General features: G+C 40.0%; 2 protein-coding genes across 2 annotated transcripts; both read right to left on the bottom strand.

Annotated features, from left to right (window-relative positions):
• Positions 1-1,629: 1,629 nt before the first annotated feature.
• On the bottom strand, positions 1,630-20,901 carry LOC110707177 (zinc finger MYM-type protein 1-like). The gene is made up of 3 exons (XM_021885183.1): positions 20,694-20,901; positions 14,810-15,715; positions 1,630-3,143 (listed from the first exon to the last, which is right to left on the bottom strand). Exons 1-3 carry the CDS (start codon positions 20,899-20,901, stop codon positions 1,630-1,632), a joined length of 2,628 nt encoding a protein of 875 aa, XP_021740875.1.
• Positions 20,902-22,954: 2,053 nt separating this feature from the next.
• On the bottom strand, positions 22,955-23,677 carry LOC110707176 (uncharacterized mitochondrial protein AtMg00810-like). The gene has a single exon (XM_021885182.1). It carries the CDS (start codon positions 23,675-23,677, stop codon positions 22,955-22,957), a length of 723 nt encoding a protein of 240 aa, XP_021740874.1.
• Between the last annotated feature and the right edge of the window lie 1,117 nt (positions 23,678-24,794).

Below are 24,794 nucleotides of genomic sequence, written 5' to 3'. Positions count from 1 at the left end.
ATGTTTGACTTTTTTTACTATTAATACGGAGTATAACAACTTTGATCATCGTATTTTAGTATTATATAAAAAATAAATTTTATCATGAAATATATTGTTAAATAGATATTAGTATAAAAATTCATAATATTAAAATATTTTTAATATTTTTTACTAATATTTAATCATATGTATCTGAAGTTAAATTAATACATTGACATGTTTGTCAACTATTTAGAAATGGATAGAGTAAGAGAATAGAAACATTACAGAGTACTACTAAAAATAAACGGAGGAAATAACTATGACCGTTGTATGACTGGTCACATCAGAGTATAATTCTGATACCCAAGAAGTTGTTGTACTGGCCTTCTAATGGTTATCCGCAGCAATAGGCCAGTGTCCAATGTTTCAGCTTTAGAAATATGCTCTATGGCGTCCTTAAGCCCAATAATCTCTTTTAGTCCAATAAGACTATTTCTTATGTCTGATATTTCGTTGTTGTTTTTAGGGGCAATAGACACTTGGACCAAATATATACTACGAAGGTATTACTTTTTCTGTTTCAAATTAGATAATGTTTGACTATGTGCACTATTCATATAATTTACTTTGACTTTGCTTGTGATTTTGTGTTGAAAAAAAATATAGTCATATGGGGTCTTTGTCTCAATATCTATTTTTCAAATATCAAATCTTTATAAATATTGCTAATATGTAATCAAGAATATTTGCATTAGAAAATATTGCAAAAGTGCCTAAATGAAATGCATCGTCTAATATGAAACAGAGGAAGTACTAACTAAAATCCTTTAATTTTTCATGTGTTGTACCACGGCACTATAGGCTATAGCAACTTGTAGTAAGATAGTTTTTATTTTTAATTGATGTTTACATATCTTGATCATCCGACACTATTTCCTTTGGTTTTTTTTACTAGTACATGCAATACTTTTCTTTTCATGATTATCGATACATTATTTCATTCGCTAATATCTATACTTATTAATATCAATGTGTAAAAATTATAAATATTTGATGATGAAATAGTAAGTATAATTCAAGAATAATCTAACAAAATCTCACATGACTACAGTTTTTTTATTTTTAATTATATATGAATCGTCAAAACTAATCAAAGTAACATATAAATAATGTAAAAGTCAAAATATTGCGTATAAAAAAAAGAAAAATTTAACAACAACGAACCAACCTTTAAATATTTCCAAAATAAACACAAGTTTGTATTTTTTTTTCCTCCCATATTAAACCAAAATGACTTGTGACCTGAACAACCAGTCACTTTTTTATTTTGCTTTAATTACCTTTTTTAAATCAACAAAATAAAATATAAATAATTAAAAAAAAAAAAAAAAACTCAGACCCCACCAACTCCTCTTTTCCCCCACCATGAAACCACTTCAACTTCTCCCATATCTCCTTTTTCTCCTCCTCCTTCTTCTTCCCTCCCAATCTCTCCCCTTTCCGCCACCTCCAACCACCCTCATCCAGTGGCGTATCCAGGAATTCCGAACCGTGGGTTCGTTCGAAATCTTAAAAAAAAACGATGATCATATATTGATTAAAAATTCAATACATAAATTCAAATTTTTATTACAAATGGATGGATTACACACTAAAAAAAAAAAACTACAAAAGCATTCTTCGAGTTTTCATACTTTGAAAGCGTGCTAATACATCATCATCACTAACTCTTGCAAATAAGGCTCTCTCAAGATAAGTAACTAAACTATCATTCAATAGTTGATCACCCATACTATTCCGCAACTTATTTTTTACATAAGTCATTGATGAAAACACTCGTTCCACGCTTGCAGTCGCCACCGGAAGGATCAATGCTAGTCTTATCAACAAGTAAACTAATTTGTAAGAAGTATGCTTATTTGTTTCAACAAGCATCATAGAAAGCTCATTAATACCCTTCAAGTCTCCAAACCTTGCATCTGTACGCATGTCATTAATATAGAAACCAAGTTCATGACGAAGAGCAGTCATTGTCATGTCATTAGTTGGAAACTCTTCGGGATATAACTCGGCAAGTCTCATCAACTTTTGCTTATCAAATGCCGCAAATGAATTTACCGGATTTAAGCATGACATACAAATAAGCAATTCCATATTTTTCTCATCAAATCTATTATTGAGCTCTTGGAGTTGTAAATCAATGACACTTAAATACATTTCTACCCGAAAACGATGAAGATTTGTCACTTTGGCAAAGAAGCGTTTTGATCTTCCACGAGGAACATACATATCATCCATATTAGGAGCTTCCACATTATGTTTAGCACAAAAAGAAAGCACAAGATGCAAAAATTCTTCCCACCCATGGTCCCTCATTTGTTGCAATTGTTCCTTAGTCAACGTAACAAATGACATGGCATTAACAATATCTTGGTCTCCTCTTTGCAAAGCTTGACACAATTTATCAGTTTGCCCAAATATTTCAGACATCAAATGTATCATGAAAACAAACTCAAAGGATTCAAATGTAGACATAACAGTGATAGCCTTTACACGATCATCCTTATAAAGCTTATTTGATCCAACCTTCTCGAGAACTTTGACAATAGTAGCATATAATGAGGTAACATTTGAAACAGTTTTGTAGTGTGACCCCCACCTAGTATCACCAGGCCTACCTAAACCAAGTTCTTGGTTTAAACCTTGCCCACTTTCAATTTCCCCTAGATCTAATGCTTCTAGAACATGTTGAGATTGTATTTCTCTTATCATTTCCCTTCTCTTACAAGAAACACCAATAATATTCAATAAAATAGCAAGTTGGTCAAACAACCAAATACAATCATCATTATCCTTAGCAACAGCAACAAGGGTTAATTGAAGTTGGTGAGCAAAACAATGAATATAATAAGCTTGTTTTGTTTCATTCATGATCAAAGTCTTCAAACCGTTTATCTCACCCCTCATATTACTAGCACCATCGTAACCTTGTCCACGAACTCTAGACAAACTCAATGAATACTCCATAAGCAAAGACTCAATTGCACTTTTTAGTGACAAAGCAGTGGTATCCTTAACATGTACAATTCCAAGAAACCTCTCAGTTATCTTCCCTTTATTATTCACATAACGCAAACAAAGGGCCAATTGTTCCTTTTGAGATACATCACTAGATTCATCTGCTAGTATTCCAAAGTAGTCATCCCCAATATCATCAATGAGAAGTGTTTCGGGGTTTTCTGATGTCCTGCGGGAGAGTTACAACACCGAGACTGGAACCGGACGCCTGTACCTGCAAAACAACGAAGACTCCTTGTGGTAGGAGCTCCGCCTCCAACGGTCAAGTTAGTTCTTGTATGAGGAGTAATAAGTGCGGAAATTAAAGTGATTGGGTCTCTCTAGGTGAGAGTGTTTAATGTGAGTAATCTGATTTCTCTCCCCCCTTAATGATGATTAAGAGAGGTATTTATAGCCTCGGGAAACGTGCCAATCTAGGTTTAGGTTAACCTTGGGCTGATTGGGCTTCCCTCGGAAGTTGGGCCTAGGTGGCCGGTTTTCCCATTTGGCATGGGTGGACACGTGGCGTGTCTCAATTGGTCCGTAGAGGACATATCTGTGATTGACACGTGGCAGGCTCCTATTGGCCCACGTGAAGGACACGTGGCGGAACCTGGTTGGTCCACTTGTCAGACTGCGATAGGTGGATAAAAATCCCCTAATCATTTGCCCCTCACAGGTGGCACGTGACTGGTCACATGTCACCTGTGACAGGTGTCGCATGGTGACAGGCGACGGCCTGCTACAGGTGTCACCTTGCAGATGGCCGAGAGATTTTCCCGCCCAAATTTTTAATTTGGAAGCGACCCTTCGCTTTCTCACTTTGCCTATATAAGGAAGTGCTGACTTTGGTCATTTTCACATTTGAGAACTTTGCGAGAGAACATTCGGACCCCTGAACTTGCTCTGACACTTTGGACTTTTTCTGCCTACCGCCTGCTCTGACAAGCCGTTTGCAAAGGATTTCAGAATTTCATCAATCGTCATTCGTTCAGGTAACCGTCGGTTCTCTTACTCTTAATTTTCTTGTTATTATTTTTTGAAATGGCACCATGGAAGCACACGACACGACCTAAGTTAGTGATCAGCCGGTCACCGGGGACGGCTGAATCTAGGACTAGGAGTGCCGCCTGCCCTTTTCTGGACCCATCTTTGCCCTTTATACAAAGTCCGACTGTATCTGTGTCTATGCAGAACGTGATGGCCAGAACAAAAAAGACTGCTAGGATCTCAAACTCGGACGGCTCCTCCCAAAGGGTACCCATCAGCGAAACATCTGACCAGGCGCCAGATGTAGAAGTGAAACAAGGCGGCTGCCAAGCCGACCGTTCTGAGGGAGGGGCCAAGGCGGTCCCTACCCATTTAACCGTTGATACGCCTAACTTTTCTCCTCCTCCTTCTAAGGGAGAGCAGGCGGGCCCCTCTGGGAGAGGGAAGGAGTCGTCCTCTTCGGACTCGTCAGAGGACGAGTCCGAGTCCAGCTCTTCTGGCCACGCTTCTCCAGGCTCAGAAGAAAGAAACAGCCGCCTACAAGAGGCGAGGCTTTCTCATGCAGTGGAGAAGGGGGCCAATTGGGCGGAACCGTCCGCCTCTTACCGAGAGGAAAACACCCCCTACTACTGCACGGTACCTCGGGGCCGGATCACGGGCATGCAAGACAAAGTGGAGAGCTTTATAGCTAACCACAGAATGGGCCCCGGATTCTTACTGTTCGTGCCGGATCCAGAAGACACTATCGTCTGGCCGGCTGGTACCAGCTACGATGACGGCTGCTTTGGCTGCTATGCGGCGGCCATCAAAGCTGGATTGCGCTTCCCATTACATCCAGCTGTTCAGCGGATTTTAGATGGGTATGATTTGGGGTTATGGCAGTTAGCCCCCAACTCTTGGGTAAACGTACTCGGCTATGTGGCCGGGTGCGAAATGTACGGGGTGGAGCCAAGCTTTGAGGCTTTCGCCCACATGAACTATCTCAGCCGGACCCCTAAGTCAGGCGGTACCGGCTGGTATCAAATAACAAGCCATAGGGGCTACCTCATGACGAGAGGTAAGGCGAACAAATGGAAGGATTGGCGGAACACCTTCCTCATCATTGAGAGTTCAGACAAGGAGCTGAACAAACGCTTCAACAAGTGGAACAGGAATCCGCCTCTTCTTGCAGGCGGTCACAGCTTGCCGCCTGTTCCCCCAAAGGCTAAAAAAGAGATCCTAGACAAAGGACTCTTCAAAGTAGAGACTAGGGTGAACTCTACTTCAGGGGTACGAGAGCAAGTACCCCTAAACTGCGTCCCGAGCTTCAAGTGGCTCTATGACGAGTACTTCTTGGCCGCCTGTGGCCTTAGCAGTCGGTGCTCTAGAGGTAGCCGGCCTGACAAATACTCTGTTTTTTCACGCCTTGTTTACTTGAGATTTTTACTAACTTTGCTGTTTAATTTTTGCAGCTGACGCCATGAGCAAAATAACAGCTTCCAAGACTGCGGCGGCCATGTTGCGGGCCTCTCTCATGCAACAGGCGAGTACCGACTCCCCCAACAAGGGGGCACCCTTGGTGGGCTTCGAAACTCTTCCTCTTTTAGGAGTTGTTGTCTTATGCATATACTAACCCTTTTTTTTTTTTTTTTTTTTTTTTTTTTTTTTTTTTTTTTTTTTCAGTCGGGCACTCCAAGAGCTTCCTCCTCGCAACAGCCGGACCCCAAGGCCCGGAGGACGACTGTTGCAAGCTCTCCTGGGTCTTCCAGGAAAACTGTGGCGGCTGAGAAGCAGCCGGCCTTTTCTTCTAAAACTCCGGCGGGGCCGCCTAGAAGTATGGACAATTACTTGTAAAAACTTTCACTTGCTTCCTTCTTGACTAGGTCTAACTTGCTTTTTTACTCTTGATGCAGCCGGCCCTCTGGAGCCTGACTTGGTAGAGGTAGCCAAGTCCATGATCAAAGCAGTTCCTCCATCTGAAAGGGAGGCGGTCAGGGGTGTCGGCACCCTTGACCTTGATGGGATTGCAGGGGTCCTTGCTGAGGTAATCTTGGCATTTTTTGAGTATTTGAATTCCAGGACGCCTGTTATCTTGTTTGTAAACTGACGCCTGTTCCCTTTTTACTTAGGCCCTGCTCCGAGTGAACGGCCTTCGCAAGCCGCTTGATCGGAAAAACAAAGAGGTAAAGGCTGCAAAAGCTATGGCCGCCTCTAACTGTGATAAGGCAATGTTTCAAATTGCCCAAAATGAAGTTCTGACAATTGATATTCTTTATTATCAGGCGCAGGCTGCCGCCGCTATCCGGGCTGAGTTAGAGGCGGCCCAGAAGAGGAACAGCGAGCTGGAGGCGACCGTCTCCAATCTCAAGGCCGAGCTTAAACCTCTCCGCCAGAAGATGCTGTCATACGAAGCCATGGAGAAATCTTTGGCTAACGTAAAGGAACGCCTGGTGACCCAGGAGAAGAGTCTAACTGAAGAGCTCTCGGAGAAGGCCGAGCAAGAGAAAAGAGAGCTCGTCCGAGAGATGATGGAGGACTCTTCCCAGATCCAGCGCATGACCTGGAGCCGCCTCTTCCCCAGTGCCGACTTTGCCTCGTGGGAAAAAACATACCGCCAGTGCTCTGAAACATATAATCAAGAGATCCTGGCGGCTGCTGAGGACGAGGCATTGGAGGAGGCCTTGGATGGGGATGAGCAGCCGATAGTGGCGCTTGTGCCACTTGGGGACAAGGCATCGAAAAAGGATGCAGCTAAGGCCGAGTCTAGCAAGAGGAAGGCTGACCAGGCGGACGCTGCTAATGCTGAAGACTTGCCCCATTAAGCTTTTTGTATTTTTCCACGGCCTGCGTGCCGTTTGCTTGTATTTACCCGGCCAGGGGGCCGGGGTTCTGAATATTTCTTCCTTTATTAATGAAATCAATGAAATCACTTTTTTGAATAAAACTTGTCTAAGTGTTGAATATTTGATATTGCATTGTACACTATACCGACTGTTTTGCATGGCCGATTGTAGACAGGTACGGATGGTCCGCCTTTGCCCCTGGACGACTGGTTGTCTGTTTCCAAGCTGGGCAATCAGTCGGCCATTTATTCAATCAAATAGGAACGTGGTTCCTTGTTATGTTTTCCGGCTAGAGACTCTAGGCCGTCTAAGCCAACTGTTCAATATACTAAGTTTGGTACTTAGTTTATTTTGTTAAGAGATGTAGGTTCGCCTGTTTGGTTACAGACGGCAGTCTTAAGTTTAGACAACCTAGTAAGTAGTAGACGAGTACCTCTGATTACCAAAAAACAGGCGGACTCCTAAGTTTGAGAGTGACTGAGTTAACATGGGAGTTACTCAGTCTCTGTCACTGTCTAGCTTGAGTAGTAGAGGTATCAGGCGGCGTAGGCCGGCTGATCCCCGTGATTCGCCAATATTTGTTGGCTATTAACCCAAGTAGTGTTAACCCAGCAGGAGTAGTGGTTTGAGTGCCCCTGTTTGCCAAAAAACAGGCGGTCCACTAAAACCTTTTAGGCTCCATACCTTTTAGGGAGTGACTATGAGTTAACGTTGGTGTTACTCAGTCGCCGTCACTCTTGGTTGAGTAGTAAAGGTACCAGGCGGCTGAGGCCGGCTGAACCTTTTGATTCGCCAATGTCTGTTGGCTATTAACTCAAGAGGTACCCCCTGCATTTATCCCAAGTAATACAGGCGGTCATCCGACTCAGATGTCAACTGCTACCACTGGTTTGGTTAGTGATAGAGTTATCCTTGTCTCAAAAACGGCTACGTGGTTGCCCTTGGGGACAGTCGTATAGGTGCCGTGTAATTAGTTTATAGAACAATGTTCCACCCAAAAGGGAGCTGCTCTCTGCGACGAATTTCATCCGGATGGATGCCGTCGGACGCCTGCTATAATGTTGGGACAGGTCGAATTGAATTTTTATATTTCGATCAGTTGGCTTGACGCCTGGTCTGATCATGTTTTTTGATAGTTCTTGGTGAACTGTATTATGTGAGGGTAGCCGACCATAAAGGTACAGGCGGCATGCCCCTTTGAAGAAAGAGTAAAATACTCAATGGAGAGTAGCCGACTGTAAAGGTACAGGCGGCATGCCCCTCTGAAGAAAGTAAAATACTCAATGGAGAGTAGCCGACTGTAAAGGTACAGGCGGCATGCCCCTCTGAAGACAGTAAAACACTCAATGGAGAGTAGCCGACTGTTGGTCAGTTGGCATGCCCTTCTGAAGAAAGAGTAAAATACTCAATGGAGAGTAGCCGACTGTAAAGATACAGGCGGCATGCCCCTCTTAAAATAAAAATGAAAATAAACATGGAGAGTAGCCGACTGTTGGTCAGTTGGCATGCCCCTCTTAATACAAAATTGAATAGTAGTCCTTGACTTTACATTTTTTCAAAAGAAATATTTCTTAAGATTATCTACATTCCAGGTTCGAGGCAACGGTTGGCCGTCTGGTGTTTCCAGACGGTAGGTACCGTCCCTGACCTCTTCATAGATTCGGTAGGGTCCTTCCCAGTTTGGAGTTAATTTGCCAGACTCATTAGCCCTACCAACTGATTCCATTTTTCTAAGTACAAAGTCCCCCACCTTGAGTGGACGCCTGTGCACTCTTCGGTTGTACGATCGAGACATTCTCAGGCGGTAAATCTCATGGCGTAAGACAGCATTGCCTCTCTTTTCAGGGAGTGAGTCTAATGCCAGGCGCATGGCTTCCCAGTTTGCCTCTTCGTCATATAGCATTACTCGAAGAGTCGGCTCGTAGTGTTCTATTGGAAGAACAGCTTCCGCACCATAAGTTAGGAGGAATGGAGTTTCTCCAGTCGCCCCTTTTTCAGTCGTCCTAATGGCCCAGAGAACATGTGGTAGTTCATCCGCCCATAGGCCGCCTGCTCGTTCAATCTTTTTCTTCAGACCGTCTGAGATGATTTTATTAAAGGCTTCTACCTGGCCGTTTGCTTGTGGACGACCGACGGATGCAAAGTAGTGTGCAATTCCTTGGTCACCCAACCAGCTTTTGAGAACAGGCGTCTCAAATTGGGGACCATTATCAAAAACCATAGACATGGGGACCCCGAACCGAGTGATGACATTTCTCCAAATGAATGAAATTACATCCTTCGTCTTGATTCCCTTAACAGCCTCCGCCTCTACCCATTTAGTGAAGTAGTCGACGGCAACAAGTATGTATCTTCTTCCGCCTGTAGCAGGCGTATATGGACCCAGAATATCCATGCCCCACTTAGCAAACGGTAGGGGGCTATGAATGGTGGTGAGGTCAGTAGCCGGACGGTGAATTAATTTGCCAAACCTTTGACACTTATCACACTTTTTCACCATCTCCATAGCATCAGCTTCTAAGGTGGGCCAGAAGTAGCCCTGGCGCCTTGCCCGTTGAGCAAGCGTCCTTCCACCTATATGTGAAGCACAGTAACCAGAGTGGAGATCGTCTAGTATCTCTCGCCCCTTTTCTGGAGTAACGCACTTTAAGAAGGGTTGTAGGTACCCCCTTTTGTGAAGTTCTCCCTTTATCATTTCAAAATTGGTGGCTCGTCTTTTCAGCACTGCCGCCTGTTGATGATCATCCGGCAGGGTACCGTTTGTCAGATATGCCCTGATTGGATCCATCCAGGTTGAGCTTCTGTCTAAGATTCCAATAGGGTCTCCCTCAATGCTTCTCTTCTCCACTACTTCCCAAAAAACGGTTCGAGGAGTATCACAGGAGGCGGATGATGCTAATTTTGAAAGTGCATCCGCTTGGTTATTCTCTGATCTCGGCACTTGGACCAGATGGAAATCCTCAAGGGAGCCGACTGCTTGACGGACCGCCTGTAAATACTTGATCATGGCCGGATGGGTCGCTTCGTATTCTCCATTGTACTGACTCACTATTAATTGTGAATCGGAACAGGCGTCTATGTTTCTTGCCCCTGCCGCCTTGCACATGCGGATTCCGGCTAGTAAAGCTTCATATTCTGCCTCATTGTTTGAAGCCTGAAAACTGAAGCGTAAAGCATACTCGTACCTGTCGCCCTCTGGCGACTGACATATGACGCCTGCTCCACAACCATTTGAAGTAGAGCTTCCGTCCACATATACCTTCCAGACTTGGTCTGAGGCTTGAGAATCAGGGGGACGAGTCATCTCAACAATAAAGTCAGCAAAGGCTTGCCCCTTCACTGCTTTCCTAGGCTTGAAGGTAACTTCGAGGCTCTGTATTTCTATGGCCCATTTGATCATTCGGCCCGACGACTCCATTGTGGTCAGTGGCCGCTTGATTGGTTGATCTGTATACACGACGACTGCATGCGCCAAAAAGTAAGGCTTTAATTTTTTAACAGCCATGAAGAGTGCAAGGCCAAACTTCTCCACTAAGGGATACCTCAACTCGGCATTTTTCAGCACATGGCTGACAAAGTAGACCGGGAGCTGACAGCCGTCTCTTTCAGCAAGGAGAACAGCGCTTAACGCATGATCAGAGACGGCCAGGTACATGTAAAGTACTTCTTTGGGCAAAGGGCTGACTAGCCTCGGCAAGGAATGCAAATGAACTTTTAATTTTTGGAAGGCCGTTTCAGCATCCGGCCCCCATTCAAACCTTGCCTTCTTCTTAATTGCCTGGAAAAAGTATAGGCATTTGTCGCCTGATCGACTTAGAAATCTTCCCAAGGCCGCCAGACAACCTGTTAACTTCTGAACCTCTCGGACGGTACGGGGCGACTGCATGTCTATGACCGCCTGCACCTTCTCAGGGTTCGCCTCTATTCCTCTCTGATTAATGAGAAATCCGAGAAATTTCCCAGACTCAACTCCAAAGACACATTTCTTGGGATTGAGCATGACATGGTGCCGCCTGAGTGTGGCGAAAGTTTCTCGGAGGTCCGACAGATGATCTGTTTGAAGTTTAGACTTGACAATCATATCATCAATATATGCCTCGACATTTCTCCCAATCTGATCAAAGAACACAGTGTTTATCATTCGTTGGAAGGTGGCCGGGGCATTCTTAAGACCAAACGGCATGACCGTGTAACAGTATAACCCTTGATCAGTGACGAAGGCCGTCTTCTCCTGATCCTTCTTCCATAAAGGTATTTGATGGAAACCAGAGTAGGCGTCCATAAAACTCATCAAAGCATGGCCGGCTGTTGAGTCGACCAGGCTGTCAATTTTAGGCAGAGGGTAACTGTCTTTTGGGCACGCCTTATTCAAGTCTGTGTAGTCTACACACATTCGCCAGGTACCATTCGGCTTTTTAACAAGCACAACATTTGCAACCCAGTCTGGGAAATAACATTGCCGAATGAATCCTACAGCAAGTAATTTTTTAACTTCGGCGACTGCCGCCTGACTTCTCTCTTCGCCATGGTTCCGCTTCTTCTGCCTTACCGGCTTCTTTTTTGGATCCACAGCCAGTTTATGTACCGCCAGCTCAGGACTAATGCCTGGCATTTCATGGACTTCGAATGCAAAGATGTCCTTGTATTCTTTCAACAGATTGTGAAAGTCATCACCTAGGACCCCTAGAGCAGTCGTCCCAACTTTGACTGTTCTGTCAGGACGAGAGACATCTAAGATTAGGTCCGTATGCTCACCAGCCGGCTGAGGGCGGAATTCATCCGACCGTTCCTCTGCCATTGACTGCTATTTTTTATCATTTCTTGCGGCCCCCATCTGGGATGCCTTCCTTTTCTTGCCGCCTGCTTCTTGAACAGGCGCATTATCCTTGACATTGTCAATCTTTCCTCCACCGGACCCAGCGGCCATAACAGTGGGCTTGACATCCGAGAGATAGCATTCTCGTGCCATCCTCTGATCTCCCCTTAGGGAGCCGACTGTTCCATTGTCCCTCTCAAACTTGAGCAACATAAGAGATGGGATTATTACGGCCTTGGAATTATTTAGGGTGGGTCGTCCCAGAATCATGTTGTAGGCCGAGAGTTCTTCTACCACCAGGAACCGGACAACCATGTGTCGTCCTTCCCCTTTTTCACCCAGGAGGATGGGTAGATCTACTCGTCCTACAGGGTGGACGACTCCTCCTCCAAACCCTACTAACGGGTGGGAGGCCGGATGTATACAATCAGTTTTGTACTTCAATTTTGACAGACATTTGCTGCTGATAAGATCTGAGGAGCTTCCGGTATCTATGAGGATTCGGCCAACTCTCTGATTGGCCACTTTACATTCAATGACGATAGGGTCGTCATGCGGCCCCCTGACCCCTCCTAGATCTTCTTCAGTAATGACAATCTCAGGAAATGAAATTTTGGAGGGCCGTTCTGGGTGAACAGAATTTACATCTAGCCGCCTGATATTGTCTTTATTGCCCCTAATAGTGGGACCTCCTCCTGCGAAGCCGCCTGCAATAGTGTAGACGACTGCATCATCTGTATCAGAGCTGTCGGCCTGTTGATTCTTTTTGGCCGACTGTTTTTTCGAGGAAGTGCTCCCCGTGGATTTCTTGACATAAGAGTCCAGATCTCCTTGCTCAGCCAGGCGGTCTAGGTACCGCATGAGACTGATGCATTCGTTGGTGTGATGACCAACATCTTCATGATAAACACAGAATTTATCTTGGTTCCGGTTGCTTGCAGAACCCTTCATGGGGACCGGCTTCTCAATAGAGATCCGTCCCTTGATTTCTTTTAGGATAGTTTGGCTATCCTTGCTAAACGCATACTTTGGGGAGTATGGTTTGAATTCTTTTTTCTTCTTCTGGGCCGGCTGTTTAGAGGAATCAGCCGCCCAGACCTCTTTTCTCTTCTTTTCATTGTTTGACGACTGTATCTGCCGTCCCTCTTTTTTGTCGAACCTTTTTCCGTCCGACTGCTTCACTGTACTACAAAGATCAGTTGCCTGTATATAGGCTTCTGCTTCAATCAAGGCCTCCTGAAGAGTCGCCACCCTCTTTCGAACCAGATCAAATTTGAAGGTCGACCCGTCTTTGAGACCCCTGAAAAAGTCAGTATAAGCTACCTCATCCGGTAACCCTTGAATCTGTATTCTCATCAGGTTAAACCGCCTGATGTAGGATCGAAGCCCCTCCTTCTCACCCTGCTGAATTGTTCCCAAATCCAGGGTCGTCTTCTTCGCAGGAATGTTCATGGCGAAGTTGGAGGTGAACAAGTAAGCAAGCGTCCTGAAGTTGTTTACACAACCAGTCGGCAGGTTGCCGAACCATTGCTGTGCAATTCCTTTGAGAGTCGCTGGAAAACACTTGCACCAAGTGGGATCGTCCAACCCTTGAAGGTACATTAGGTTGGAGAATGCCATCAGATGTTCTTCTGGGTTAGTAGTGCCATCATAGGCGCCTACTAACACATTTTTCACTTTGGCCGGCTGAGCGGCTTCAGTGATTTCCTTGGAGAAGGCCGACGGCTGTTCACCAAGTCTAAGCAACCGGAGCTGCCAATCCAAAGGTTGGACATTTTTAGCTGCATGTCCACCAAACGGAGGTGGCTGCATAAAATACTGTTGCTGTGGTACAAACGGTAGGTTTGGTACCGCCTGGTCGCTATGAAAGCCTGACTGACGGGAGGTGCCGCCTGACTGACTCTCATGATACGATCGGGTATGCCTCATCGAGGTATTTTGCAGACTTTCTTGAAAATTTGAAGTAGAGGCCGACTCTGACAGTCGGTCACTTTTCTTCTGTTCTAACAGCAGACGAGCGTCTGCGTATGTTTTCTTCGACCCGTCCGCCTGAATGTGACGAACAGGTTTCCTTTTTCCCGGAGTAGGAAAACGGTATTTTGTGAGGTCAAGGGCAGGCGGCTCCCACTTCCTGGATTTAGGATGAGGAGTTCCCTCTCGCCCTTGAACCGGCTTCCTCTTCCCTGAGGTGGAAGGTTTCTTAGCCGACTGTTCTTTGGCCGGAACAGGCTTCTTATGAAGCAACTCTTGAATTTCTCCCTTGAATTCCCTCATGAAGGTCATGAGTTCGTTCCTTGTGACGGGAGCAGTTCCATCAGTCGGCTGCTGCCGAACAGGCGGTGCGCCTGCTGGCTCGCTTCCTGCTTGAAGATGTTCCCGTTCCCTCCTTTCGGTAGGACGGGTACGTCGGGCCCTTAGGGTCCCGTCTGAAGCTGTGTGAGTTTCAACTTCAAATTCATTGTCAGTATCATGGTCCGACTGGACTTGAGGGTCGTCTAGGGGACGCCTCTCTTCAAAAGTCGGTACAAACGTGGATGCCATCTCAGAAGTACTCTCCCCACAGACGGCGCCAAAATGTTTCGGGGTTTTCTGATGTCCTGCGGGAGAGTTACAACACCGAGACTGGAACCGGACGCCTGTACCTGCAAAACAACGAAGACTCCTTGTGGTAGGAGCTCCGCCTCCAACGGTCAAGTTAGTTCTTGTATGAGGAGTAATAAGTGCGGAAATTAAAGTGATTGGGTCTCTCTAGGTGAGAGTGTTTAATGTGAGTAATCTGATTTCTCTCCCCCCTTAATGATGATTAAGAGAGGTATTTATAGCCTCGGGAAACGTGCCAATCTAGGTTTAGGTTAACCTTGGGCTGATTGGGCTTCCCTCGGAAGTTGGGCCTAGGTGGCCGGTTTTCCCATTTGGCATGGGTGGACACGTGGCGTGTCTCAATTGGTCCGTAGAGGACATATCTGTGATTGACACGTGGCAGGCTCCTATTGGCCCACGTGAAGGACACGTGGCGGAACCTGGTTGGTCCACTTGTCAGACTGCGATAGGTGGATAAAAATCCCCTAATCAAGAAGTCTAGTGGTTTCTTTGGCACAACAATTAATGAGGTCCTTTCGAATTAAAGGAGAAGTCATTTGATTATTTCCCGGGGCATTACTTAGAACAACCTTTGCAACATCACTATTATTCTCTGAAAGCCATGTTAAGAGTGCAAGAAAATTACCCCTATTCCAAGAGTCTTCACTTTCATCATGCCCACGACAAGCTAAGCCTTGACTTAGAAGAAACTTAATACATTTTAATGAATAAGTCAATCGAGATTTGTATTGAAGTTTAGCTTCTGTGGTGTAAGTGGAAAAAGATTCGGCAACTGATGTTTTTGGGTTAATGAAAAAATTGTATTTTTCATAAGCTTGATTATGCAAACTACCAAGACCTCCCACATGAATATTAAATCTACCAATCTTATTCCATCCTCCAAACCCCCCTTTAATAAAGCAATCATTAGCAGCCATAGAATCAACTTTATCTTTGAACAAGTAGCACACAAAACAAAAAGCCGCAGCTTTCTCCACACTATATTCAAGCCAATCATATTTATCAAACCAAGCAACATTAAATCGACGCATACCTCCTATTTTTCTTCGAGGGAAATTATGAGTGCGTGGATCACAACGTTTCATTGTAATATAACCTCTTCTCACAGCATCCCTGTCAGTAGCAGGATATTCCAAAATTGGAATTCTTTTTCCAGGATCATGTGGAAGAAGATGAACATCATAAATGCGAGTATCATCAGACTCAACACTAGCATTTGGATTACTTTGAGTTGTGTTTTCAGGGATTGGAATTGAAGCAGCCACTGCAACCGCATCATTATTAGGAGACACGACATCCGCATCATCATTAGGAGACTCAATATCCACATCATCAATAGGAGTTACAACATCTTCTTCTATTGGAGGATTCCTTGAACTAGGTGAAGAACAAGTAGAGGACTTTTGTGACTTCCCGGCACGTTTCCAAAAAGACTCTAAACTCATGGTAACAAAAGCTCTACAATCTACAATAATACACAAAATACACAATTAATTATCAATTAAAATCACAAGTCCCCAATAAACAAGGCCTTGCTGCCTTGGCTGCTGTTGATTTCAGCTGATTAATTCTAATTGTGCTCGCTGAGCACTTCCCTTTCAAAAAAAAAAATCACAAGTCCCCAATAAACACAAATTTGACAATATAAACTTCTTCTAATTATCAAATTTTAATTAACAGAACAAGTAAAAATTTATAATTTTAAGTTTCTAACTTCTAACTTTCTACAATTCAATTTCTCAACAATTCAAGAATTCAACAATATATCAAAACCATAAACCAATTTAAAAAATAAAACAAGCAATGAAGCAAACCAAGATTAAGATTTAATAGGAGTAGAGGAATAAGAGATTAAGAGGACTCACAAAGTCACAATTGTAGAAGAGAAGAACTCGAAATCTAAACTCGTCCGTGAGTCGTCCCTAGTCCAGTCGTCCACAGTCCAGTCGTCCGTATCTCCGTGAGGTGGTCGCCGCCTCGCCGGTCGGCCGTCGGTGTCTCAGTGTGCGGTGCCGGCGTGCCGCGGCGGCAGGGGCGGATCTTTATGTAAGGAGTTTTTTAAAGTTAGGGTTTTGGTGTTTGGGAATTTGGGGAAAAATGTCTGATGTTTGATTTTTGAAATATGACTTATTGAAATCTGAATGTAAGGAGTTTTTTTTTTAAAAAAAAAAAGTACAAAAAAGGGGGCAGTTGGAGTCGAACCCAAGACCTAAGGTACTAAAGGAGCGCGCTGCTCTATTCTCCATAGAATTACCAATGCGCCAAACTTACTCGTGTGATAATTATTCTCACCAAAATTTCTTGTAAACCTTTTTTTTTTTTAAAAAAAAAAAAAATTAAAACTTATATTTTTTTTCCAAAAAATCTGTGGGTTCAATGAACCCCCTTGAACCCCCCTAGATCCGCCCCTGCCCTCATCGGAAGCGAAAAGTCCAGCGCATCAGTCTCCCATTTCCTCCGCAAATACTCGCCGGAACCCTCCCCAATTGCCGCCATATCTGTCTTCGAGAAAAACTCAATTGTCGGAGATCGTATAGCTACTATCACCAATCACTATTGCTAACAGTACTACTCCGTTGTCAGAGGTCGTTTTAAGCTTTTGTGGCGTTTCTTGTTGCGGGAAAGGGGGGAGGGTCGGTATAGGGGGCAACGGGAATGGGGAAAGAGGAAGGTTGGGTTGCGGTGAGTGGGAGAGAGAGAGGATGGTGGTTTCCGGCGCCGGGAAATCGGGTTGGGTGCCGGCAAGGGAGTAGGGGCTGGCAGTGGTGGGGAAAGGGTAGTTTTTTTTTCTATTATCAAAATTTTAAAAATGAAATAAATAATTTATTTAAATTATTAATTTTTTTTTAAAAAAAAACAAAAACAATGAGGAGACACATGGATTGCAACCTGGTATAATAGGTCAACTTACCTGCTTGGTTTAATATGGGAGAAAAAATACAAATTTGTGTTTATTTTAGGAAGATTTAAACGTTGGTCCATTTTAAGAGAATGAAGCAAATATTAGTTTGTTGTTGTTAAATTTTCAAAAAAAAAAAAAAAAATAGATAAAGTATGTTGTTAAGGCATCTGTTGAGATTATTTGACAATTTGGCCCAATTGCTTTTCTTTGATTCATGTGTTGAGATCATTAATCTAGATTATCGCCATTGGGCCCTAAAAATATTTATATCTTATTTTAATCAGTCTTGAGGTGGATCCAAATTATTGAAATTTGAATTGGTCCAAATTGTATTTGGTAAGAAATTTTGATTGGATTTAATCCATTGGTTGAAAGTCGAATTTTATTTTGTATTAGCTTGAATTGATGAATCTATCTATACTTATATATTAAAAAGCGTTCTTAAAATTGTTTATGTGCCACGTACTTCTGCATTAGTATTGTGCCACATCATCATTTTGCGTCACATCACCACTAGTAATGCAGCAATTATTTCATGTCATTATTTACTTGAAAAAAAATGCCACAAGTTTCAAACACTAAACCTCATGGATGTAAAATAACATTTCTTACCATCTTAGTCAATTGTAATTTATGTACTCTATTTACACATAAATAAATTTATCTTTACTTAAACACAAAAAAAAAAGATAAAGAATAATTATGTAGTCTACAAAAAATGAATTAAGCGGAATAGCCTCAACAATTCCAAGACAATGGAGGATTACTCTCTTTAATCCTCTGTTTTATTAACGTTATGTTTCGAAGTAATAGCCCGGTTCAACACCTGGGCCACACACTAGTTCATCACTTAAAAACCGAATTTTATTTCGGATCGTATTTAATTTGGCTTACATAAAACACAAAGACTAATAAACACCCTAATTGTTTTATGCAAAATTTTTATTATCATTAATATATCTATCCATCTTTCTATCTATTCTACAATTGTATAGATTTTTTACCCAGTTTTAAACCTATTCCTCCTATTCATTTTTTTTATAACACAAAGTAAAGACTTATATTAACAGCAGGCTAAAGCCTTTAAGTTATTCCTCCTATTCATTACTTGAGCAATATATACACTTTATTTTTTTTTTATTTTTTTTTAAAGAGCACCAAACTATTTATTACATTTATTATTATTCAAAGATTATTTTTCATCGCAAGGAATATGTAACCCGTGCTGAAAGCATGGATGCATTTTAGTACCTAGATTGAGTTGGTACTTGGGACATATTCCTATTTACTGAAAACAACTTAACTAAACTGAATTGAATAGAGCTGAAATGAATTATTTATGAGAGAAGGAAACTAGAAACAGAACTGACCCTTTGTAGTAGTAATTTTGATCTCTTCAATTTGGAGAAGTGGTAATATTGCAATACTTTTTTCTTAATCAATCAAAAAAAAAAAAAAAAAAAAGCAGCTTTGGTTAGGACCCATAACTCCGGCGGTATTAGGGCCGTTGAGGCGGGGGATAAAGGTGGAGATGATGATTGAAAAAAAAAAAAAAGCTTAGCAATAAACAAGCATGCTGAATACTTCGTATAATAATTAATTAAGTCAAAGGAAAAGATAAATGTACGGGACCCAAAAAAAAGGGATATTCATATCATGATGAGTAATGTATGTAATCTAAAGCTAAGCAGAGGATGTCCTTTTGTTGATGGAAGAATTGAAGATGCAACATAACGTATTCTGACACGTCTTTGTTTAAAAACACTTGCCTTTAATTTGTCAGCCTTTGCGACATTTTCCCATTTCCTGCTGCCTCCAATCTTCACCTTCTTCTTCATGTACCATACTCGTATACTCGTTAAGTCGTAACTCGTACCCAATACTATGATCCTGTTCTTTTAAGTTGTTTTGCTCTGCTTTACTCTGCTTATATCTGCTCTGTTCTTTCATACTTAAAAATAATAATTAATATTTAATAATTATAATAATAATAATTAATATTTTATAATAATAATAATAATAATTAATATTTTATAATAATAATAATAATAATAATTAATATTTTATAATAATAATAATAATAATAATTAATATTTAAAAATAATAATAATCTACTCTGCTCTGCTGCTTCTTACTCTACTCTGCCCAAAAACTCAAAAGAACAGGGCCTATACCGGTATTGGCTAATTAGAAAATTCTCCGTCTTAAAATAAGGATAATACTTTAACTTTTGAATTTATCATACGAAGTATTTAACGTCTTTTTGTTTCATCTTATTTAACTCAGTAATTTATTGTATTTCATATATACTCATATAAGTCTAGAAACAATAAACTATGACATAATAAGGTCTTTTTATTTCAAGAAAGTTTTAGATTAGTTAAGATAATTGAAAATACAATTAAAATAATGTTAGTTCTGCGGAGTAATAATTTATACGAAGTAAAAGTAATAAAATTGATTCATATAATTGATATTAAAAAAATTACTTTAAAAAATTAATTTAATTTATTTTTTTTCAAATGCCTCTAATATTTTGTTTCTTAGACTAATGGAGTATTAGATATGACTATCAATAAATGTTGTGTTTGACAACTATATCATATATTTAATTTTAGGAAAATGTAAAATATCAATCAATTTTTTGTTATTACGTAATTAAAAAATTAATATCTTTAAATACAGAAAAAATATTATCTTTTGCTGAAACATTTGATTAAGATGATAAATTTATTACATTCGACATTCATAAATAGAGTTGCATAGTAAAAGACACGTAGAAAGTAGTGATTAATGACATCTTCTTGTATATCCTTTTTTTTTTTTTTTTTTTTTTTTTGATAAATAGCTCATCTACATATAAACTTTTAAGGCAATAAACAAACAATGATCAAACTACAATTATTGGTTAGCTTCAAACAAAATTTTATATAATAACAAAGAGCGACAATATCATGTAGAGCATCAATCCATAAACAGAAATTGTACTACTAATAATACAAGTTAATATTGCCTAATTATGATTATAATTGCCTTTAATGGTTCGAGTAGTATTTATTTCCATTTAAATTATTTTATTGGATATAAAAGTGAAATAATATTTATGATTTTATATATTTACATGTATGTTGTACTAATACTCTAATAGTGTTACTTATCTTATTCTGTTGTTTGATTAATGTATGTTTAGATGTTTATTAAAAAGAATTTATAAATAAGTCTTTAGTCATATAGTCACTAGATTGTATAGTTTTATTGGGAATAATATGCATCATTAATGTAATATAATATATACTACTTTTAAATTTTTTCAAAACAACTAATCAACATGAGTAACAAGTCTCTCCCTTTTGATTGAAGCTTTTTCTTCATTGCTTTTCCCTTCCTTGTTATTTAAATCTTTTTCAAGAATAGCCTCTCTTTTCTATTTGTATCATTCCTTATTGCATAAGATATATATACTATGATTTCAATTCTTTGCTTCTTCTTTGTCTTTTAGTTGTAGACTTTCTTATGTTGAATCCAACAACAAATACGTAACTTTTATGAAATTCAAGGCCCCCTTCAAGATTATTAAACTTCATCCCTATATCTGGTTTCAACTCATTGGGGCATATTGAAAGCCATTCTTTTGTTCCTCCAGGAGTGAGCAAAGGTGCTACTTTAGGAGAAACTACTATTGTAGGAGTAGTTGGCACATTTGTGATGGTACTAGAATGACTCTCAAGTTGTTCGTTGTTCCTCATCATTTTTGTCATTAAACATAATAGAAATAACAAGTCATTAACAAGTGAAGAACAATTCAACAAAACAGTAACAAGTGAATAACACAATAATATAGATAACATAATTGTAATTGATCAGCTGCAATTTTGCACCCCATTAAACAAACTTACACACACACACACATACACACTCTCAATAATTATAACCGAAATCAGATTTTTAAATAAGAACGTACATGGGCAGAAGCAAACACACACACACACACACACACTAATTTCATAATCTAAAATTAGAACTGAAATCAGAACTACAAGCAGAAAAGGAGGGGGCAGGGGGGATAGGTTTGTGCAGGGAAGTAGAAGAAGGGAGTGGGGTTGGTGTGCAGGAAACAGACCAAGAAGAGGGTGGGGCTTGTGCGCAGGCAAGCAGGCCAAGGAACTCATAATATGTTTGTTCATTTTGAATATATTTGCTCATTTTAATTAGTTTTTGCTCATAATCTATAGTAATTATAGAAGGGGGTGGGGCTTGTGAATCTCATTAATATTTGATCATTTTAATTCTATTTCGCTCCACAACAAGTTCAGAAAACAGTAAGAAATGTTCTGTTACACATATTTAGGTTTGCTCATTTCAATTTATTTGCTCATTTTGAAATTTGATTGAAAATAAGAACATAATAACAACATTCAATCGAAAATAAAAGCCTACTAACAACATAATAAGAGCATTCAATTGGAAATTTCAGAACATTTCTTGATTTTTGATCATAAGTTTAATTTGACATCATTACAATCACAATCAAGTTTAAACTGATATTATTAAAATCTCTAAATCAAAAGTAAATTCGGAAATTATCAAAACATGGAATTCAATAATTTCAACAAAAATTCAAAAGTAAATTTGAAAATTATCATAGCAATAAATTCAAACACTAAGATTATCATGCAATTCATTAAGATTAGACGACTGACATCGTTGAATTTTAACAAAAATAATCCAAAAGCGAAAATAATCAGAACTGAACAATTGGAAATTTTAACCAAAATAATCCAAAACTTAGAGAATGAACAAACCTCGATAATCAATGAAAATTGTGTAGCTAAGAAGAGGAGAGAGAAATTGTCAAGGTTGACTTATTAATTAGACACCATTGATGAAGCTTCATGGTGGAGAGATAAGACAATTAACTGTGGTGGAGAGGGAAGACAATTAGGCGTGGTTTTTAGGAGGTTTATATCATTAATCTCAGTTGTTGGATTTAATACAATCTAATGGCTGAGATTTGTTCTCACATATGGGATGAGTTCTCATATAGAGGGTGGTTCTCACCGGATCCCGTATATATATATATATATATATATATATATATATATATATATATATATATATATATATATATATATATATATATATATATATAATTAAAAAAAATTGCAGCATAAATGTTAAAATTGTCCATAGAACAGATATACTAAGTATATTTTAAATTGGATTTCGTTTTCATGATGTGATATTTTTTTTTAAAGCAAAATAATTGGAAAAAATGTAATACCAATTCAAGAAGATTATTTTGTTAACAATCAATTTACTATGAAGGAGGAAGCCGTTTTAATTCATTATTAATACCTCAAATCAAACTCGGAGTAATGAATCTATTAGATTTCGGGAGAACTCCTCAATCCTGGAGTGTGTACCATTGATCAGTATATATAGAGGTTTACAAAGTATCGTAATCCTAATACGATAAGGATACAAAATATATACAATAATTATCCTAATCTGTGACAAATATTATCTTAAATATAATAACTATCACACCCCCGCAGTCATAGCGGGAAGAGGTCGTACGCTAAGACTGAATCTAAACTCCAAAAATAACTCCCGTGGTAAGCCTTTCGTGAAAATGTCCGCAAACTGATATTTTGAAGGAATATGTAGAACCCGAACTTCACCCAACGCAACCTTCTCTCGAGCAAAATGGATGTCTAACTCCACATGTTTGGTGCGTTGGTGTTGCACTGGGTTTCCAGAAAGATAGATAGCACTGACATTATCACAATACACAATAGTAGCCTATCGAAGAGGGCGATGTAACTCAAGTAAGAGATTACGGAGCCAACAAGCCTCAGAGACAACATTAGCAACGTCTCGATATTCTGCTTCTGCACTCGATTTAGATAAGGTATGCTGACGCTTAGATGATCCAGAAACGAGGTTGTCCCCAAGGAAGCAGCAATAACTCAATGTGGAACGGTGGGTATCGGGACAACCTCCCCAGTCAGCGTCAGTGTAAGTAATCAAACGATGAGAAGTAGATGGATATAAATGTAAGCCATGATCAACGGTACCCTGAACATAACGCAAAATGCGTTTCAATGCATCATAATGAGATTCTCGGGGATCATGCATAAAAAGACACACATGTTGTACCGCGTAGGCAATATCTGGCCTAGTAAAGGTGAGATATTGAAGACCACCGGCTAAACTGCGATACAAAGTAGGATCCCGAAAAGGTGGTCCTGCATCTACACTAAGTTTGGACTTAGTGTCAACTGGAGTGGCTGCAGGTTTACAAGAGCCCATACTTGCACGCTCCAAGATCTCCTGTGCATACTTTTCCTGCGAAAGTAGCAAATAAGAGGGAGTACGGGTGACCGAAATCCCTAAAAAGTAGCTCAATGGACCCAGGTCGATCATAGGGAACTCAGTTTGCAACTGAGATATAATTCCTACACGCAACCTGTCAGATGAGGTAGTTAAAATAATATTATCAACATATAGATGCAAGTATGCCATGTCATCACCCTGCCGGAAAGTAAAAAGGGAGGTGTCACTTTTAGTAATAATAAAACCCAATTGGATCAGAAAATTCGCAAATCGCTGGTACCAAGCTCTAGGAGCCTGTTTCAACTCTTTATCAGTATTATAATTTTTAGAAAGAGCATTAATTGACGATAATAATGTAAATCTGTAAACGAGATTTAATCAATCAATATAACTATGTCTATCACCACTCCTTATGTTTAACCAACAAAATTAGTAGAATTGAGAACATTAAACCCTTGTATTCTTTTGGGAATTAGAATAAAGGAGTTTAAATTTCTTTGTTGGTATGGCTAGTTGCAAAAACATGTGGTAATGTAGAAATGTGCAGATGAGTGCTCGTTGGTCAGTTGGTCACAAGTTGAGAATAATAATAAAATTAAGATGGTAATAAAGTTCATTCCCAAAAATGTTCACTCTTTTTTTTGTAGCAAGAAACAAAGCACATGTTGTACATGTGATCAGATTCTTATCCATCTTCACTTCATCTCCCAATTAATGGCATCCTGTTTCCCACTTTGCTTTGGTCACCTTTTATTTTTATTGTATTATTACTACATTATTGTGTTTAGGTGAAATTCTTATAATAAATCATTTATTATAAACTAAATATATTGTATGGCGTATGGAGTACTACACGAAATTAGAGGGTTATTTCAAGAAACTAAAGGAACAATCTTACAAAGTGAAATTCTTAATTCATGTATATAAGAGATCGAGTTATGAAGTTCTCCATGCATTTGTATTATTCTTTATTTCTCTTGTATTCCACTTATAAATGATGTGTTACATATGGTCATCACGAGTTAGTTTTTGATTTTTTTATGAAATACCTTTTTGTATAACGCGACTTATGATTTAAAAATGATTTTATTTACAAAGTTTTTACAAAAGATATAAGGTATTCGAAGGGTTCATGAACCATTGAAAACTAAACCAATTAAATTGGAGCTTATCCATAGAAAAAATTATACGGTCTATTTCTAAGTTTCTACGTGCTTTATTTTATAAATCTACTAATATCAAGAAGAATAACGCTAACATCACGACGATCTATGATTTAACTAATGAGAAATATTCACCTCTTCCG

The sequence above is a fragment of the Chenopodium quinoa genome, unplaced genomic scaffold (genome assembly GCF_001683475.1).
Source record: "Chenopodium quinoa cultivar QQ74 unplaced genomic scaffold, ASM168347v1, whole genome shotgun sequence".
NCBI classification, from domain to species: domain Eukaryota; kingdom Viridiplantae; phylum Streptophyta; class Magnoliopsida; order Caryophyllales; family Amaranthaceae; genus Chenopodium; species Chenopodium quinoa.
Note: the sequence above shows the minus strand (reverse complement) of the source record. Positions and strands in the feature narration are given on the sequence as shown.

Excerpts from the sequence above, each read along its gene's own strand:
- LOC110707176 (XM_021885182.1), bottom strand. The coding sequence starts at position 23,677 with ATGGCATACTTGCATCTATATGTTGATAATATTATTTTAACTACCTCA.
- LOC110707177 (XM_021885183.1), bottom strand. The coding sequence starts at position 20,901 with ATGATGAGGAACAACGAACAACTTGAGAGTCATTCTAGTACCATCACA. Across the intron at positions 15,716-20,693 it reads GGGCCTTGAATTTCATAAAA|ATTGTAGAGCTTTTGTTACC; the intron begins GTTACGTATTTG and ends GTATTATTGTAG. Across the intron at positions 3,144-14,809 it reads TGTTGCAAAGGTTGTTCTAA|ATGAATCTAGTGATGTATCT; the intron begins GTAATGCCCCGG and ends GAATACTAGCAG.